The sequence below is a fragment of the Macrobrachium rosenbergii genome, chromosome 4, assembly GCF_040412425.1.
Source record: "Macrobrachium rosenbergii isolate ZJJX-2024 chromosome 4, ASM4041242v1, whole genome shotgun sequence".
Classification (NCBI taxonomy): Eukaryota; Metazoa; Arthropoda; class Malacostraca; order Decapoda; family Palaemonidae; genus Macrobrachium; species Macrobrachium rosenbergii.
In genome coordinates, this window is record NC_089744.1 from 33,569,461 (window position 1) to 33,589,200 (window position 19,740).

The following is a 19,740-nucleotide window of genomic DNA, read 5'->3' on the forward strand; positions in this document are numbered from 1 at the left end:
ATAGAGGTTGGTACACCGGTTGGCAGCTCCTAGAGGTCTTCAGCCCCTGAGTGGATCGCTGGACCTCTTAAGGAATACAGACATAATGTTGGATTTATTGAACTCAGCTTCCTTAATCCAATTCCATAAAAACAATACCCTTTGTTCTTACCGTGGAATGGTTGAAATTTTTGGTTGTTTGTGAAGATTGAAGTCATAATCTTCCACAATCATTGATTTTAGTCAGATGATCATTTTGTTCCTTGGTGGTCTCGGAACAAGGGTATTATAGGTTGTCTGTCACATAGAAGTTGGTACACCGGTTCAGCTCCTACAGGTCTTCAGCCCCTGAGTGGATCCCTTTTGGCCTCACAAAGAATTGCAGACAAAATGAGGGAGTTTTAGTCAGATTTTAATCCAGACTATTACCTCAGTTGGTTTATTAAATCTCAATTCCAACGATGTTGGCCTGACCCTCCACCAAAGGTTCAATCATCTATATATAATACCAGGTAACTTAGATGTTTAAAACTGTCATATTTTCAAATAAAAAAATTTTTCAAACATAGGCTTGCAGAAACAATTATAAATATAAATTCCACCCTCCTCTTCTCTGCAGACTAGGGGCATGGAAGATCTGAGGAATAGTTGGCAGTCTTTTCCAAGATGGGTGAGGAGAGCATAATATCACCTCTTCTCAAATGTCTTCTCAGACTTTTTACTGAAATTCTGCCGTCGTCAGGGAGGGTTAAGCTACAACTATAACCATCAAAGGTTAAGGGCAATCAAAAATTTATTTTTAAACATAGGGGAAAACCTGTCTTTTGCAGATATCAGTGATTTGTTTAAGTGTTAAATACATGTAAACAAGAGAAACATACCATGGTTGCATGGAAAGATATAGTTCTTAAGTGGCTTTTGGGCCCTCCTTTCTTTTTCTGCCAGCTTGATGAGGAAGACCCTATTTTTTAGCCTTAGGTTGGTTGAGAGCTCATGCCATTGATAAATTTTTCTCAGATGCAGTATCTTGTGCCTTTCTGAAGTATTATTCTTGCAAGAGCAAAGAGTTGATTATTCAACTTGTGACTTCGTTGTGACTTGGTATGTCAGATTCTGGTATGTCTGGGTATTAGGCAGATCAGAGAAAGTCCTCTGCCCAGTGAGAGCATTACAGGTATGACTTGGAGAGAACTGAGAGGATTAGATTTGTTCCTCTCAGAACTCTAAATGTTCAGTTAAGGACCCCAAGACTGGGATCCAAGTAAATGGAAAGTTTTATAAGCACATCTCCAGATCAGACTCCAAAAAGTCCAGGAAGATTGGCTGCCTGAGCTTGGGCTAAAATTTAGCTAGCAGGTTTAAAATAAAGGCAGTTGCCACTTCACTGGCCTTCTGTGTAATCTACACTCTCCTGATCTTGCAGTCCATGATCATGCAAGCCTTTTGTTATGTTTTACCTCTGAACTGAAACAATGTATGAGAAATGCAGTACGCCAGCCCATTCTAAGCGGCTGGCATGGTATTGGGGTGCAGTGCAAGTGGAGGAATGACCTTCAGTTTCCCATCTGGTGCTCCTGAGTAAAAGGTCATAGTTTGTGGGAGTCCCAAACCTGGGAGGACAGCAAACTGAAGTGCCACCAGTCATTGGTTTTTATGGTTTACCTGGTTTAAATTTTATTGAGGTGTAGGTTAAGCCTTATTGATCGAATTTGTTTGGACTGGGCGGAACTCCATTGGAAGGGCGTTCACATGGATGTGCATGCACTGTCAACCAGTGATTCGGACACCAGGGGTGCAAACGATTTTATAAGTATATATATATATATATCCTATATATAGCACACATATGCACACACACATACAGGCAGTCCCGGTTTACAACAGGTCCGTCCTCAACGTTCCTGCAGTTTTACGATGCTTTTCAAATATATTCATCAGAAATTATTTGGTGACGCATGTGCCGGTCTTTGACGCGCGGCATTCCTCATCCACAGAAGAAATATGGCTCCAGAATGGCAGAATAATCATAATTTGGAATTTTTTTAGTGAAAAACTCCAATAAAAATGCCCAGTTTACATCATTTTCCATAACTCCCATTAAAAGTAAGGTTTTCATATGACTTTTTGACGATTTTTCGGTTTACAACGATTTTCAGTTTCCTCATCCAAAAAACGGAACCCCAGTTGTAAACTGGGGACTCTGAATATATATATATACCGTTATATATATATATATATATATATGTCGGCGCCCAATATATATATGTCCATATATATATATATATATATATATACCCAATATATAATATATGGTATATGATCGCCCAGTATCCGATGACATTTTATAATAGATAAAGTTTTATATGCCCAAATAATTGCATGATCGGCAGCCTCCCTCCTCCCCTCTCATGGGCATGAGCATAAATGAATTCAATTCTTTAGCTGTGTTGTACCCAGTCTTCCCGAAAGTGAGTGGGGCAAGAACCTACACCCAAAAACAAAAGAGCACTACTGCGATTTTTGAATTTTGAGTTGCTGCATAAAGTAGATACTAAAAGCTACGTAATTATTTGGAGTATATATAAAACTTTATTTTATCAAATGAAAAATATAAGAAGCTGTTGGCATTATAGATGTGGGATCCAACAAGCAGTTGCTTATCAACCAGACCTAAGAACATCTTCCAAAACTTGTTGAAATCTTCCTCCAAAACATCCAAAGCTTTGTCATAAGCCTTAAGGTTTATAATTTCATAGTGAAGTTTGAAATGGAAGAGCCAACTTTCAAAAGTCTTGAACTCAGTGATGCCTTTCAGACTTGCAAACTTCTGAGCAGCCATCTTTAGTTCAGTTCCTTGAACCATTAGATTTGCAGAACACTGTTGATTATACCACTCCTTGAGCCTTGTCCACTTCCTCATGCCTCAGCTGAAACATCGCTTTCCATGGAAGCCTTTCATCTGCGAAAAAAAAAAAAAAACAAAAGTTAAGGTATGTTTTACCTCGGTAACAAAATTGGGGATTTCTGACAGCATTTATGTCCACAATGGTGCTCTGCCTAAAGTACTGTACTTTATATGTGTATGGCTCAGCACTGTCGATAGTGCAGTATTCTTGATGTCCTCATTTTTGAACACTTTCATTTTTTCATTCCTGGGATCAACTGCAGTGCTGATTAAAAAGCAAAATAAACCTTTATTTCAAATAGGAGAATGCCTTCGCTCACCTGGCTGCTGAGTATGGATGTCTTGTTACACTCTTGGGGACTGCAAATTTGACATTTGTTTTAATTTTCACGGTTTTGTTTACTTTACTATTTAGAAATAGGGTAAATAACAGAAGTGTAAATGGCATTAACTAGAGTATGTGGTCCATTAATGTAGATTTCCACAGCTAAAGCTCTGTTGTAGGTGTAGTTGTGCTGCTATCAATAGAGGAGGTAGGCTAATAAAGTTAACCTATCACTTCTTCCCTGCTGCTGAACACCTCCATACTCCTCCCCCATGTATTTCGCTCTTTCATTCTAGGGAAGGTTACACATAGAAGGCAGAGGATTAGTAGCCAACCCTTACCACTTTGACTGATACCATATGTGGTGGCTTTAACTGCTAGGAGCTCAATGCTGTTCAGCATCCAATGGTGGTTGTCTTTCCTTTTTCCTTTGGGAGATGCCCCCAGGTATCTACTATGGATGCAATGTGACTCCTTAGAGGAGAATAAGACTCGGGCTAGGATTTTAAAAGCCATATTCCAAACCTATCAGTCATATCAGCCTCATACAGCTGCTCTCAGGCTTGCGTAACCCTTACTAGGTTGCACTTGGCTATCTGAGGATTTCCTTAGTTGAGCAAGAATCCAGACACTTTTGCAGAGGCTCAGGGCCCTATCTCATCCAATTCTCAGACTGAAAAGGGATGTCTTCTGCATAAAAGGTGATATTATTTATTTTTGTAAGAACAAATAAGTTTATAAATTAATTTGTATTTTTCTTAGTTTGCAAACCAGAGTCTTTTATCATATCTTGCAAACCAGAGCCTTTTATCATATCCACCTCAGCAACTTCACTCTGTCCCTGATGACAGACACCATTCGTAACAGCTCATTCCTGAATGTTTGTCCCCAAATTTTATGTACCTAACACTGATGCAAGCACATTTTAAATCAACTGGTAACTATTTTGGTTCCCAGCTTTTTTTTTTTTTTATGACTGCAGCTCATCTTTTGAGTACCCAGTGTCATACAGGACCCCATACTTTGCAGTTGCGCTGGGCCTAATCCATCCAACGTCAAGTTGGTCTAGAATCTTCAGTTCCATAGCCAAGGGCAACAGTTTTCTTCTTAATGTGGGGCTGTACCATCAATGCACATACATACCAGAAACATTACCCCTAGCAGAGTAGAGGGAACACCAACTGTTGAGAGCTGAAGCCACTTGACTGAGTCTGATGCAGTGTTCAAATTTTCCTTCACCAATACTGATGCTCTTGATCACCCTTTTCTTCCTACTCTCCCTCCTCATCAATGAACCAACCTTCACAGGACATTCTCATTGAGCCAATTAGCGTATGTACACTGGTCAGCTAGTTTGCATGGCTGAGCAGAGGTATTTTTTGCAATTCTTTCCAGACACAGTTTGATTTTAGTTTTGCACTTTCATTCACTCCTGTGCACTTTTATTCACTTTTTCCATTTAGTGCAATTTCATACTTATGCACAGTCAATCTGAGACAGGTACAATCCAGAAAATAACACTGATAGAAGTGTGAATGATCCAAAAGGTGTTGTCTTGTATTTGACGGTGGTGTCCCAACATAACATTTGCAGATACAGAACTTCTAGGTCAAGAGCAATTAATGGAAGATTATGGTGTTACTGAATGAGGGTTACTATCTCCACACCCCTGTGCTTGACATATTTTGTTTTGAGGAAATCTAATGTTCCTATGAGTACAGAAAGATGTTGAACCTTTCTGAGAATACTGTCATAGGCTAGCATATTATCTCCAAGATTGGGATGGTCAGCTGTAGTTTTCTAAGAAAGAGAAAGGTGACTTTTCATGATAACCTAGTGTTATTTCTTTTTACTGGGCAATTTTTAGAAATGAATTGCTGCACAAGGGTATGTGGCATAACATTACAAACTCCAAAATCAGGTGTTATATTATGTACTTAAATCATTATAGTGTGAGATATGTATTTGGAGATTTTCACTGAGAAACATCTTGTAATTTTCAGCATAATGACTGCTTAAAAAGTAATTATTTCACTTTTTTTTTTTTCTGAATTTCGTTTCAGGTAAATCAGTATCTGTTCCCTATTGATGCACTGTATTGAATTACACAATACAGAGTAACGTACTTCTTGACTTTTACAATATAACAAGTATGAACGAAAATTATCTATGCAGAGAGCAGGAAAACGAAGTCAAATTCTAATGTTCCAGGTTGTCAGTATTTTCCATAGGAAAGTACATTAATGGATTTTCCTAAAAAGCTACATTATGTCCTTGTCAATGATGTTGATTACAATAGTACTGTAATTTTAGTTGATTCAGCCCCATATTGTATTTGCAACTGGTGATATTATTAAATAATGATTAGTAATTTGTTATTGGTTCCAGATTATACCAAGCACTTGTTGAGTGGTTATAGGAAAGTTCATCATGAAGGCTCCTGCTTCAGGCTCTGAAATCACAAAGGGTTGGGTGGAGTTTATGCTCTCTGATTATGAAAGCAGAAAGAAACCATCTACATCTGTTGTGGTGAAAAATCACAGCATACGCAACGGTTAGTATATTGTAGTGTTTTGTTTTTTGTAAAGTGATTTAAGAAAATGCAATTTCATATAAGTAACTTACCAAGTAATTACATGCTAATGTTTCTACTTGCGCAGCGGCCTTTTTAAAAATTCACAGTAGCGATTCTATTTTGTGTAGGTGACAAGCCCTGCCCACTATCGGGGAATGTGAGCCAATAAGCTCACTTTGTTTCTGCCGGCTCTGATGTATGCATCGGTGCCTCTTGCAGCAGCTTTTTTCATGGCTTTTCAGTTGTTTTTGCTGTATTTCGGTGAAGTATTATTACTTTATTTCGATAGCTTTCAGAGCTTTTGTCAGCTTATTAGTTTTTTGGATCAGGTTCCTAGTTTTATAGTCATGTCAGATTTTAGCTCTTCTAGTCTTTCCTATTGCAGCAAAGGTTGTAAAACTAGTTTGACAAAATCTTGTTACAATCTGCATTTGGTTTGTAGTAAATGTAGAGGGCAAGCATGTAGCAGGGAGCAAACATGTAATGAATGTTCTGATTGGGATGAGAAACTGTGTAAAGTGCTTAGATCACACTTGGATAAATTAGAAAGGGATAGGAAGAGGAAACTAGCTTCTAGAGCCAAGAAGTGATCACTTAGCCTAGAAACCACTCTTAAACTTAGTTTAGAAGTTAAGTCCTGCTATTCCTTCTACTCCTATTCCCACTTTTTCTCCTATTATTGGCCCTCCTACTATTCATCCACCTACTCCCTTGCCTGGCTCCCTTGCTTCCAACCCTAATACCATTGCCAGTTTAGAATCTAGGTTTGATCAGAAGATTAATCTTGTAGTGAACACATTGGCAGAATTAGGAGCGTCACTGAAATTAGTGATGGACAAAGTGTTCGCCGAAAAAGTGATTAGAGTGACAGTGTTGTGCAAGTGGAGGAGGTAGCTACTTGTCCTGCCAGTTTTCCTACATGAAGGTCACTGTCCTTCTCCCCTGAACCTAGGAAAAGACATACTGGAAGTCCAAGGGAGGCTGGTGGGGTATGCCCATGGGTAGCCACCCCCTCAGTTGAGCCTGTTGCACGATCCCAGGTATTGGCAGACAGCCATTGGAAAGGCTTCTCATTGGATGTCCATCAATTATCTTCAAGTTCTAACAATTCCAGTGTGGACAGGAGGTGCCACAAATAATTCCTAGATTTGTCACGTCCTCTTAAGCACCATTCAGTGATAGTCGCTGTTCTGATCTGCTTCCTGTTAAGCAGTCTAAGAAGGCTAGTTTCAGTCCATAGCCTTGTGTAGTTATGCTGTGGACCCTTGTGTCACTGTCCCAGTCCAGTATCCTATTCCTTCCGCATGGGACAGTCCAGAGGCCTTCTCTCCCGAATGCCCAACTGCTGAGCATCCTCACCTGGCCCCCAAGCACCCAGCAAACTCTCTCAGGCACTCCACGTCAGCGTTCCAATGCCTGTCTTCTCTGAGCACACTGCGCCACCCAAGCGCCCGGTGCCACCTCTTCAGTACCCGTCACCTGCCTCTGAGTGCCAAGCTCCCACTCCCAGACATGTTGCTACTCTTCAGTTTGCTCAGGGACCACAGTCTCTGTTGCCTTTGTTGGCTCCCATTAAGCAACAGTTGGCTGAGATTATGAGCTTGCTGAAGAAAGCTCCCTCTGCTTCCAAGACTTCTCCTGATACTACCCTGTCTCCGGTCTCCTCGGCAGAGGAGGAGGTTGATCAAGAACCTGCCTCTTGTCAACCTATGCAGCTCTTCTGCAGTATCTGTTGGCAAATTTTCCCTCCTTTTTCACCCCAGCTGGCCCGTCCTCACCTGCCTGGACAACAGGACTAGGCTCCCCAAGACTGTACTTTCTTCATCCTCCAAGAAGGCTTTTAAGGAGATTGAAGATTGGCTTTCAGCAAAAATGGAGCAAGGAAAAGCGTCTTTCGCCTTTCCTCCCTCATGCTTAGTTCGTAGGAGGTATTTATCTTACATCAGCGGGAAGCTCCTTCTTTGGGAGTTGCTCCCTCCTCCCTAGGGGACTTCTCTGGCCTCATCGACCCTTGTCAATGCTCTGCATTCTTGTCGGTGAAAATAAAGTTTTCGTCGGCAGAACTAGACTTCCTTGTCAAGGATTTGTTCAAGGTTTTCGAAGTTTTTAGTTTCCTCAGCTGGACAGTGGGGCACTGGACAAGAAAATTGAAGATTTTCAAGAATTATTAGATTCGTTTTGGACTGGCTGGTAGTCCTGCCCTATGCAGACAAGGCCGTTAGGGATAGCTCTCTAGAGCCTGCCTCTCCTTTTTTTTCTTTTCTTGTTTTGAAGAAGAGAGGGCTCTGGTGCTCCTTCACCACTAAAGGAGTCACACAGATGCAGAAGTTGGTCCTGTTGTTTTTGTCTCTGGACCAACACCACCTCTTCCCTCAAGACACGGTTAGGGAAATTGCATCTGATTTGCAAATGAAGTCAACACAGGATTTGTTTTCACAATCCTCCAAGCGTCCCAAGGCTTCGACTTCCTTTGCTCCCAAGATGACCTCTCCTCTCCAGCAGCAGCTCTTTTGTGGAGGTAGGCCCAGATCGCAATCTAGGACCCACTCTTATGTCCGTTCACAGCCAGGTCCATCAAGAAGGATCAGCTGAGACAGTGCCCAAAAAGTGAGATGGGAGTCCTTCATACACCAATAGGAGCTAGGCTTCTAGAGCCCCCCATTATTCACCTCTCCCATCACATCACCTGCTTACTCGAAAGGCTCAGAGAGACATTTGGCCCTTTTGGAGGTGTCCTTCCTCATACTAAAGAGGGTCATAGAGCAAGTCATGAACACCAATACAGAGGGCTTCTACGACCGTCTCTTTGTGGTTCCAAAAGCTTTGGGGGCTGGAGACCAGTCCTAGATGTAAGTGCCCTCAATCATTTTGTCTGGAAGACAAAATTCAAGATGGAGTACAAACCGTTCAGTCCTTTCATCCATTTACCGGGGCGACTTGATAACCTTGGACATGCAGGAAGTATCTAAGGTTCATCTTTCAGCACAAAGTACAGGCAGTCCTTGGTTTTTGGCGGGGTTCCATTCCTGATGGTGTGACGATAACCGAAAATAAGCAATAATAGAGCCGATCCCCAGTTATCGGTGCCGATATCCGGTTATTGGTGCCAATAACCGGAGATTGGTGCATGTTAACACCAAAAATCCAATTGTTGTCGCTAGACATGTGCCGTAAAACCAGATCACCGATAACCGAGGCTGCCAGTAACCGAGGACTGCCTGTATATCAGTTTTGGGCCGTTTACTTTGACCTTTCTATGGCTCCTCAAGTGTTCACTTGAGTCCTCACTCCTCTCGCAAAATGGCTCCATCTAATAGGGATAAACATCAGTCTGTACGTGGACTGGCTGTTTTGATCCCCGTCTAAGGAAAAGTGTATGAAGGACTTGCACAAGATTCTTCTCCTCACCTAGGAACTGGGTCTTTTCATCAATCTCCAGAAGTCCCAGTTGACCCCGTCACAAGAGATTCTCTATTTTGGGGTGACTCACAATTCTTAGACTTTTCAGGCTTTTCTGTCTCCCAACAGAATTTCCAGCTCCCTTCAGATGGTCGACAGTTTTCTAGCCCTCTTGTCCTGCTCGGCTCAACAGTGGATGAGCCTTCTGGGGACTCTAGCATCCATCAAGATGTTTGTCAAGTCAGGCAGATTGTTGCACATGAGATTTCTTCAATTCTTTCTAAAGGTCAATTGGGACAGGAAAACACAACCGGACCCTACATGTTTCCGATCACCTTGGGGATCAAATTGGACCTGCAATGGTGATTGTCTGAAGAAAGACTATCAGCAGGGAAGTCCCTTCAATCTCTGAGCCCCGACCTAGACTTGTATTCAGATGTGTTGGACATAGGCTGGGGAGCCCTGCTGGGGAATCAGGACATAGAATAAACCCCCGTATTCACGTTCTTATAATTCGCAGACTCATGCATTCGTGGGTTTCTCTGTGGAAAATGTCTATCCATTATTCGCAGAAAATTCGCCCATTCACGGTATTTTTCACAGAAATATTCATTAATTACTGTATTGTCATATAATTTTCATGAATAAATGCACTTTTTGTGATAAAATTAAAATACTCGGGTATAAGCATTTTTACAGGGTTTTTCTTGTCTTTAAACTATCAAAATGGGCAGTTCTAAGTGTTTTTAGAGCTGTTTTAAGTATTCGCGGATTTTAGCTGTTTGCCAGGGGATGCGGTACACATCCCCCGTGAATACGGGGCCTCACTGTATCCGGTATGTGGACCCCAGGGCAACAAAGTCTACATGTAAGTGTCAGAAAACTGAAGGTGGTACATCTAGGCCTTCGGTATTTCTCGAACATGGTCTGCAACAAGACAGTAGTAGTGCGTGCGGATAATACCATGGCCTTAGCCTATATCTGGAAACAAGGTGGCAATCATTCCCTCTCTCTCTATCAGGCAGCAAGAGATCTACTACTGTGGTGGATCAAAATTGAGTGCCTCTGGTCACCTGGTTTATCTAGGGGATATTAAATGTTTTGGCAGACGAGCTGAGCTGTCAGAAGCAGGTCCTTCCTACCGAATGAACCCTGGATCCCTTGGTCTGTCTGGATCTTTGGAAACTATGGGGCAGGCCAACATTAGACCTGTTTGCCACCTCCAAGAACCATTGCCGCCGCCTCTTTTGCTCTCCAGCCCCAGATCCTCTTGCATGGGCAACAGACGCCATGCTGCAAGACTTGTCCAATCTGAATCTTTACGCCTTTCCACCCTTCAGCATGGTCAGGGAGGTGATAAGCAATTTTCAAACTCATCACAACATAACTATGACCCTCACAGCCCGTTTTGGCCCCTGAAGGAGTTGTTCCCTGGCCTTCTGTGGTTACTGGTGAATTTTCCAAGACTTCTTCCCCAAAAACTGCATTTACTCAAACAGCCCCACTTCATGAGACACCACCAAGGGTTGTCCGCTCTTGCTCTGACAGGCTTCAGACTGTCTGCAAGCTTGTCAGAGGGAAAGGCTTTTCAAGGGGAGCTGCAGAGGCTATTGCATAATGCGGGTGTAACTCTTCTAGCCTTGTCTACCTGGATAAGTGGGCAAAATTTTGTCAGTCGTGCATCAACCATAATGTCGCTTCTTAGACATCTATAACACAAATGCTGATTTCCTCCTCTATCTGAGGAGCTCTAGAAATTTTTCTTCTTCCACCATTAAGGGGTATCGAGCTATGCTTAGCTCAGTTTTTAAACATAGAGGCCTAGATCTTTCATCAAACTCAGATCTTAACTATCTCATCAAGTCCTTTGATACATCCAAGCAGACGAAGGACAATGTGGTCTCTTGGAACCTGGACGTAGTATTGAAGTGGCTGACAGGTCCTACTTTTGAACTCCTTCGTTCCGCCTCTCTGAGGAACCTTACTCGTAAGACTCTCTTCCTCGTTGCTTTAGATACTGCTGAACGTGTTAGTGTAATTCAAGCCATCGATAAAGGGTAGGTTTCTCCCAAGGAGATGCAGTTTGTTCTTATGCCATTAAGAATTTAATGGACATCCTTGGCTCCGAGGAAGACGAGAGAGTGCTTTTTCCTGTCAGAGCTCTGAGGCACAGTATTACCTGAGCAGGACTGAAAAGATCAGAGGTTCATCCAGTAACCTCTGGTGTTCAGTTAAGAACCCTTCTCGTCCTCTAACTAAGAACTCGTTGTCGTTCTTCCTGAGGGACTTAATTTCTGAGCACATTCATGGATTCAAGAGGATGTTTTGTCTAATTTTAAAGTGAAAGCTCATGACATCAGAGCAGTATCTACTACTTTAGCTTTCAGGCACAATATGTCCCTATTTTCCATTCTTCAGTCAACTTGCTGGAAGTGCAGGTCTATTTTCGCATCTCACTACATAAAGGAGGTGGAAACAGTGTTTGATAATTGCAGTACCTTGGGGCCGCTATCGGTGGCTGGCATGGTATTGGGGGAGGATTCATAGGAAGCCCTCTTTTTTTTTTTTTTTTTTTTTTTTTTTTTTTTACTACTACTACTACTACTACTGTCTTTTCACCTTGGTGTAGGGTTTCGTGTTTTTTGGGGAGCCAGGGGGTACAGTGTACCTGGAGTACCCACCACACTTGGTGGATGTCTAGTGGTGTTTTCAGAGTAGGTATGGCATTTTCTGGTTGTTTTTAATTTGATACTGCGCCCAGAGCAAGAGCACTTTAGTATGCTTTGCTAGCCATCAGGCCTATCTTCCACTGCAAAGCTCCCACTGAAACAGAGGTGACCCAAGGGTCAACCGCCACACCACTACAGGTTAAGATGAGCTCCAACCAGAAGCAGTATTCACCTGAAGTAGCTCTCTTACCAGGTAAGGAAACAGCAAGCATTGTATCAGTGCTGGCCAAATTTTTTATTTCAAAGTCATTACCATTCTTTAATGTTTTGGAGTAGTATACAGTCAACCCCCGGTATTTGCGGGGGTTGCGTACCACTACCCCTTGCGAATAGCTAAAATCCGCGAATACTTAAACCTCTCAAAAAATGCTTATAACTGCTTATTTTGATACTTCAAAATACCAAAAAACCCTCTAAAAATGCTTTTACCTGAATATTTTAGTAGTTTTATTAGAAAAAGCACATTGGTAATCTTTGAATATTTCTGTATGAAAAATACTGCGAATAGGTGAGTCTGCAAATCTGGAACCATGGATAGGCGGGGGTCGACTGTAAGTCCATGTATCCCATCTCCATTCAGTGTGGGATTCAGCTGTGTAATTAATTGGTAAGTTACTTATATGAAAATGATATTTTCATCATAAAATTAAGTTTTCATATACAGTATACGTACCAAGTACAGTAAACCCCCCGATTCGTGGGGTATGCGTACCACACACCCCCTCGAATAGCAAAACCAGCGAATACTTAGAACCCTTCTAAAAACACTTAGAACTCCCTATTTTGATAGTTCAAACACACACAAAACAAACTAAAAATGTTTATACAGGTATTATCCTACTTATGATGGGGTTAGGTTTTAAAAAAAACCATCGTTTGTTGGAAAAAAAGTAAGAAATACCAAAACGTATCTCAAACATAGCCTAGCCTACACTAGGGCATTCAGTACCATGTACTGTATACATATACGGTAGCCTAGCCTACACTATAAAATATACTCTTTACATGCACTGTATAGTAATTATTAATTTCAGCTAATTGGGAGGTTCTTGCAAAGTGACTTATGATAATTCAATACAAAGAGAAATTGAATAACAAACAAGAATTAGCTTAGCCTACACTATGGTATATTGTATACATACATGATAGCGTAGCCTACATTATACTGTACTCTACATTCGCATATCATATTATACAAACGTCAGCATAACAAATAATGCATTTTTTCCATGGATCTTTTAAAATGTTATTCTTTAATGCACTGTATCCAATAATATTGTATATGTTCTTATTGCTTCTGTATTATAAATTGCAATCAATGTTTTGGTTTGGAAATGTTTATGCGGTGTTTATTTCGCCGCATTTAACTCAGTTCTGAGCACTTTTCTTGCTTCTAGTTAGTGTAAATAAATCTGTAGAGTAATTTAGATACTTTATTTATAAGGGGCTAGGTTATTTTTCCGTTATACGAAGTGTTTGTAATTTTAAGTCGAAATATAACTAAAATACATCTCGTTGTGAAATTAATTTATCTATTATTTTCGTTAATAGATGACGATGGCCGTTTGGGGACGTTTGTTTTGTGTAAAAAAATTCAATATTCCATTCGCTATTTTCACCTGCTTTCATCATGATACGAGCTTTACGTATTTATCGTTTATTGGCATAAAAATAACAGTAATGTGTTCTTTCATGCCCAGTAGTTTTGATTAAAATACTTTCTCTCCCATTTTAATTGTGATTGAGTTTCATCCATGTTGCCGATGCACGATAATTTACAGTACTGTATAGTCGTTAGCAGCTTGAACATTGTTTTCCCAGCTTCAGCTACAACTTGCAGCTTAAATTTAGCAGTATATTTCTTTGACGATCTTTTATCCATACCAAATAAGGGTATAATGTAAAAATATATCAGTCCTATTCTACTTAATGTCATTTGTGCCATAACCTACGGAAATTGTTTATTACCGTACGGTGGTTGAAATACAGGTAAACGGCTGTTGTATCCAATTCGGTTATAAGCAAAACAACAGTTTCTTGGTCGGTTGTTTATGGTTGGACGCATTTATGCAAGGGTTTAACGTTACTAACACTGCTTTTATTCCCTTTTAATTTTTTAACTAGAAGATGGAATAAAGAGATGGAGGAAAAGTTGTCTATTGTAATTTGGTCTCTCTCACTGCCTGATTACGCTGCTGCCTGCGCCCACGTGAAATTTAAAAACAATTTATAAGTAATATTGTCGTATTGGTATTAATTGCTTACCCTATTGCAAAATTGAATTATCGTAAGGTGAATTATCGTAACTCAAGTATTACCTGAGTATTTTAATAGTTTTATCACAAAAAGTGCATTTAGTCATGAAAATGAGATCAAAATACAATATGTAGTGGATATTTCTCAATGAAAAATACCGCGAATGGGCGAACTTTCCGCAAATAATGGGTAGATACGTTCCAAAGAGAAATCCCTGAATACGTGAGTCCGCGAATCGTGAGAACGCGAATATGGGGGTTTACTGTAATTACAGAATCGGAGCCCGCCTTCCTCCCCTCTTATGGACATAAGGGCACAAACAAAGTGAGCTTACTGGCCAGGTTGCTTCTCGTGTTCCCCAATAGTGGGCGAGGCTTGTCACCTGCACAAAACAATAGAATTGCTACTGCTAATTTTTAAAAAGGCTGCTGCACGAGTAGAAACGTTAGCTATGCAATCACTGTACTTGTTAAGTTTATATGAAACTTAATTTTATTATGAAAGTATCATTTTTAAAAAGACGTCAGTTCATAAAGATTTTTCTTGGCAAATGCTGTCAAAGGTTTGACAGTGAGACCATTCATATCATAAGTTGAATTGTTTCAAGTTCTGTGATATGTATATTCTTTACAATTAAAAATGTGCCTTTCTAGGATTATGAATGCTTCTGATATTTAATGAAGTGTGAAATCAAACATTAAGGGTTCTCTATTTCCTTAAATTTTTTTAGAAGTTACACTATTGTGTTGTTAATAGTTGAATGTTTTGTATCCAAAGTTTGCTAGGAATATCAAGGTGCTAAAAGGAAACACATTACAGTATATATTATTCATGGTATCATGTTCCATCCTGGAATGGAGATCAACATGTTGAATATCAAGGTTTTTCCTACAAAAAAATGTGTAGAGTCTTTTCTATCAACATTTGAAGAATTTCTAAGCCTCAGGCCTGAGTCTTCTCAGTTATTGCCCCCGTTAGGGAACACCCCTTCACTGGAGAAGCTTGTACCAGGGCAAGGCTAAGGATGGGGTCTCTGCAGTTATTTCTGAAACAGCATTGAAATTGGAGGGTACTTCTCAACTCTGGTTACAGTTTCCAGAGATCTGGAAGAAACATTCAAGTGGTGGAGTGACAGACTTCATCTTCAGCGAGGAATGTCATGAAATCTCGAGAGCCCAGACCTGTTGTTGTATACATATGCATCAGACAAAGGCTGGGGTGTGGTTGCAGGTGAAAGGCAACCGTCGGGTCTGTAATCTTGAGAGGAAAAGCAACTTTACATAAATTTTTTAGAATTTTTGGCAGTATGGAGGGATGGCAAGAGCTGGAAGGCTTGGTTTGCAGTCTATAAGTGGCAGTCTTTTTGACCATGTCTCTGGCATATCTGAAGCCAAGGGGGACGAAGTCTGAGTCTCTCTTTCAGTTAACAGGGCAGATTCTTTCAGGGACAGAGAGCAGGAACACCACCTTATTACCACTGTTTGCTCCTGGAAGATTGAAAATTTTAGCTTATGTACTCAACTGCAGGGATCAAGTAACAGTGATGGAGTGGCCTATACAACCAGAGACGTGCAACATGCTGTTGAAGCTGTGGGGGTTCTTCCTTTATAGACCTGTTTGCAGCAGGTGGAATTGTCATCTGCATATTTATTGGTCACTTAGTCTAGATCCTCTGGCATGGGCATTGGATGCCATGCTGTTAGACTGGTCAGGTCAGGACTGTTACGCCTTTTCCCCCTTTGCTATGATCCCAAATAAGTTATCAAGTTAGGCGATTTTGTACGTTGTCTCAACATTGATTACCCCATGGTGGCCAAGGAAGGCTTGGTTTTCCAGACTGGTTTTGTTGGTTGGTAGGTCTGCCCAGACTTCTCCCTGTCAAGAAGAATCTCTTGAAGCAGCCAAGGAAAGAAAGTTTCCATCACAAACCCCACTTGCTAAAGCTGACTGCATGGAGACACCATCTCCTGCAAGCTCAAGGCTTCTCAAAAGCTTGTAAGAAGGCCATTATCAGTGCCAGAAGGGAATCTGCAAATCAAATCTACCAACACTAGTGGTCAGTGTATGGGTCCTGGTGCCATGTTAAGGGGCTCTCCAGCACCTGCACCTCATTATGAAATTTTTCCTCTCAGTATGTTTTGCCAAGAGAGTGAGCAAGCTACAAGCATTTGTCTTTTAAGGTAGGTTTTGCTAAGGACAAGGCATTTCATTCGTGTTTGCCTATAAGGGGGCCTAACTGCTTTGAGGTAAAAAATCATAAAAAAACCAGTGTGAATTAAGGGTTGAAACTTTATATATAAATACTACAAGTTATTGTTGTTTTTTATAAGTTTAAATGTCCTGAGTTGTGATGTCATGTAGTCATGAGGTCAATGTTATTTACGGTTTTCGTTGTAGCAGCCTCAATATTTGGTTAATTTAAATGATTTCAATGAATTTTTTTCTCTGAGTAGCTCAAAAGTGTCTAAATTCTTCGTCATAAAAAGTTTCCTTAATTATCTAAATGCTATATAGTGTGGCCACATTATTATGCAAGCCTGAATGACATCATTGAATATTCAGTTACAGAGTATTTTTATTCATTTCCTTTTATATTTGGAATATCTCAATGTGACCATTTAGTTGCCTAAAAAGAGAATGCCAAGTTTCAATAAAACAGAGCACATATTAGATATTCTATGAATATTTGATTGTGCAGAAGTAACTTTTGAGATAATGGCCCCTAAAGTTTAAAGGGACATGATGGGGCTGGGTATGGAGTGAATTGCAGAGCAGTATGCTCTCCCTTTGTTTTTATATGGATCAAATGATGCTTCATTTATTCAGTAACTGCTTTTATTCCTACAATTGTCACCATAAAAACCAGAGTTGCCAGAAAAGTGGATTCCATACTGTGATCACTTATTTTTGCTGAGTAAAATGAGTATTATGGTTGAGTAAATAGGGATGGTTTATGCTACGCAGGCCGGCAGCACCTTACACCCTTAGTGCCCCTAATGGATTCTTGAATGTTTTAGGAAGAACTTTAGCAGTTTTTTAAAATAATGATTTTTTTTTACCCCAAAGTAGCTAATCCCCCTTAATTTAGTCTAAGAATGGTTTTAGGACTAAGCCCTTACCTAGAACAGTCTTTTTACTCATCTTGGAATCACTAATGCCATGTGAGCTGGATTCCCTTACATGTCGTGTAAGGGCTTTAAGGATTTACCTGCATCATACTGAAGATATGAGAGCTAATGTAAAGAATCTATATTGCAATACACTCCTGAACACCTGAATTAGCCCTGGTTACCTACCAGCCCGAACTATATCCCCAACTCATTACCCACTAAGTGGGTAATTAACTGTCAGCGTTACCAACGCTTACAGGAAAATCCTATCAAATGAGTTACCTAGCGCACCCGTTGGCAACGCTGCTGCAAGTCCCGGCTGTGTATGGCCGAGAACCTCAATTGCTTTTTGTTCGCTGTGCTGCTAGGACTTGTCCTACATCAGGCGAAATTTTGGTTATAAGCCCGACCCCCTTATTTTCATTTTTTGGATTGGATAACGACTTGGACTGGTTTAGATCGCCCCCTTCTCTCCTGGATTGTTCTTTCTCTGGTTTTTTGGACCTTCTCTCCCGTTTTGACTTGGCCTGGCTTGGATTTTGAAATGGATAAAATGGATAAGACACCACCCTTGACAACTTCGGCTTCCACATCTGCTTCTGCCGTGACGACGGAGATCGCTACCGCTGGAGAAACCACAGCCCATCGTTCGTGCACCGCCTGCAAGAAAAGGATGAGTACCCTTAAAAACGACACATTCGTTGTGCATAAATTGCAGGAAGGTACAATGTAGCGTCACATTGCGATGTGACGAGTGTAGGTCATGGTCGACAACACAGATGGAGGATTATCTCAAGCATAGGAAATCATTAGCTTCTAAGAGTAAACATAAGGACTCAGGGGTAGAAACTCAGGGTTTTGACGAAGAGGCTTTAGAGTCAGAATTATTTAGGAAATTAGAAGACAAATTGTCAGCCAGCATGTCTAGTTTGTTTTCAAGTTTCATGTCAAAACTAACAGAGATAAAGGATCAGGAAAAAGTTAATAGGGACACAGAACCTAATCGCTCTTTTTCAGCTCCCCTGCCTGTTCCAGAACCAGCCCTAACGGGTGCCGGGGTCATGGAGAACCGCAAACCTCAAAGGTAGGATCTACCGGCCCCGGCGCCGGAGCAGGCAGTGTCAGCAGCAGATTTCCCCTTTCACCCTGGTAACGTAAGTCCTAAGGTAAAATCTAATTTAGGATTGACGCAGACAGTTAGAGATAGGACGGTAGTAAAGAATCAGGAAGATAGGTTGAAGGTGCAGTCGGAGTCAGGTGTCATTAAGGTTGCGGCTCCCTTGTTGGATCCAACAGCGGTTCTTTTTCCCGCAGTAGGCTCTCTGCAACAAAAGGTTGCGAATTCGGTAGAGGATGATTCAATTTTGGTTCCTAGCTCTTCTAGTGTGGATAGGTTGGAAAGTATCCCTTTCTCTTCTTCCAAGTTTCTTCTTCCCCCTCGGGACAAACCTTCGTCCCTTTCAGAGTCCAATTCAGTAGATCAATTGTTGAACATTGCAGAGTATAATGCTGATCTGTTGGGACTCTCTAAAGGCTACAGATCTTTGGTCAGAAATTGTTTTAATATTGGGTTTTCCAACATTTTTGAGCATGTTTTGAAAAACCTACCTGAATTTACAAATGATGCTTTACAGGATTATCAGGGGGAAACAGAATCGGTCTATTTTCTTTCCTTAAAATCTATGGCCTCTTCTGTATCCACAGACATCTCTTCTCCTATGGTTTCAAAATCTTCTATGGCTTTTTCTCAACCTTCCGTTTTGGGTCATTCTTCGGGAGACTTTCGGTTTCTTCTCTCGCTCATCCGAGCTCTCTACCGTTAACGGACTTGCCTTGGGACAATCTTCCACAAATCATATGATCTCGTCTTCCGGAGCCTGTTGCTGCGGCATCTGGTAGTGCGACTGTTCCGTGTTCAATGTTTCGGCCCCGGTAGTCTCAACAATCACTCCAGTAGCTAGGTTTACGGGTAACCTATCATCCACAATCGCTTCGGGTTCGGCACCTCGCAGTTTCCCATGCGAAACTCCTGTGAGCTCCGGCCCGTCTGGTGCGTTCGTTCCCTACATGTATGACGTCATCGGCAGGGTCTCCGGTGGTTTCCCCGAGTGTGGCTTCTTCTCTCTTCCCTCCTACTGTACCTTCCTTCTCTACCTTTCCAACAGGTGTCTCTCTTCCTCCGGTTAGACGGTTTTGTAGGTTCGGGTTGGTTGCAGGTCAACATGAGTTTTTCCACCTTGTTCTTCTTCCGCAAATAGCGGAGTGTCTGCTGCGGCGATTCCTCATCAGCATGCTTCTGTTATTCAGCCTAGTTCGGGGTTGGCGAGTATTGCGGCTTCTCTGTTTTCTGAGGGGGGCGTGGTTCGCCCAGGTGTGTCTGGCTCAGCGTAGCTCCACCGTTGTTGGAGAGTGCGGGTTTTGCGCAACCCTTCTCGGCTGCCCGCAACATTGTGGCTGATTCC

At 41.3% G+C, this 19,740-nt stretch overlaps 1 protein-coding gene across 2 annotated transcripts in view; it reads left to right on the forward strand.

The window, feature by feature from the left end:
• The window catches only part of LOC136832538 (uncharacterized), a 55,005-nt gene that overhangs the window by 12,107 nt on the left and 23,158 nt on the right, over window positions 1-19,740 (forward strand). For both annotated transcript variants that reach the window (XM_067093531.1, XM_067093522.1), the window contains exon 2: window positions 5,598-5,763. In XM_067093531.1, coding sequence (XP_066949632.1) covers window positions 5,640-5,763 — 124 coding nt within the window. In that variant the 5' untranslated portion in view covers window positions 5,598-5,639. The remainder of the gene's footprint in view (window positions 1-5,597; window positions 5,764-19,740) is intronic.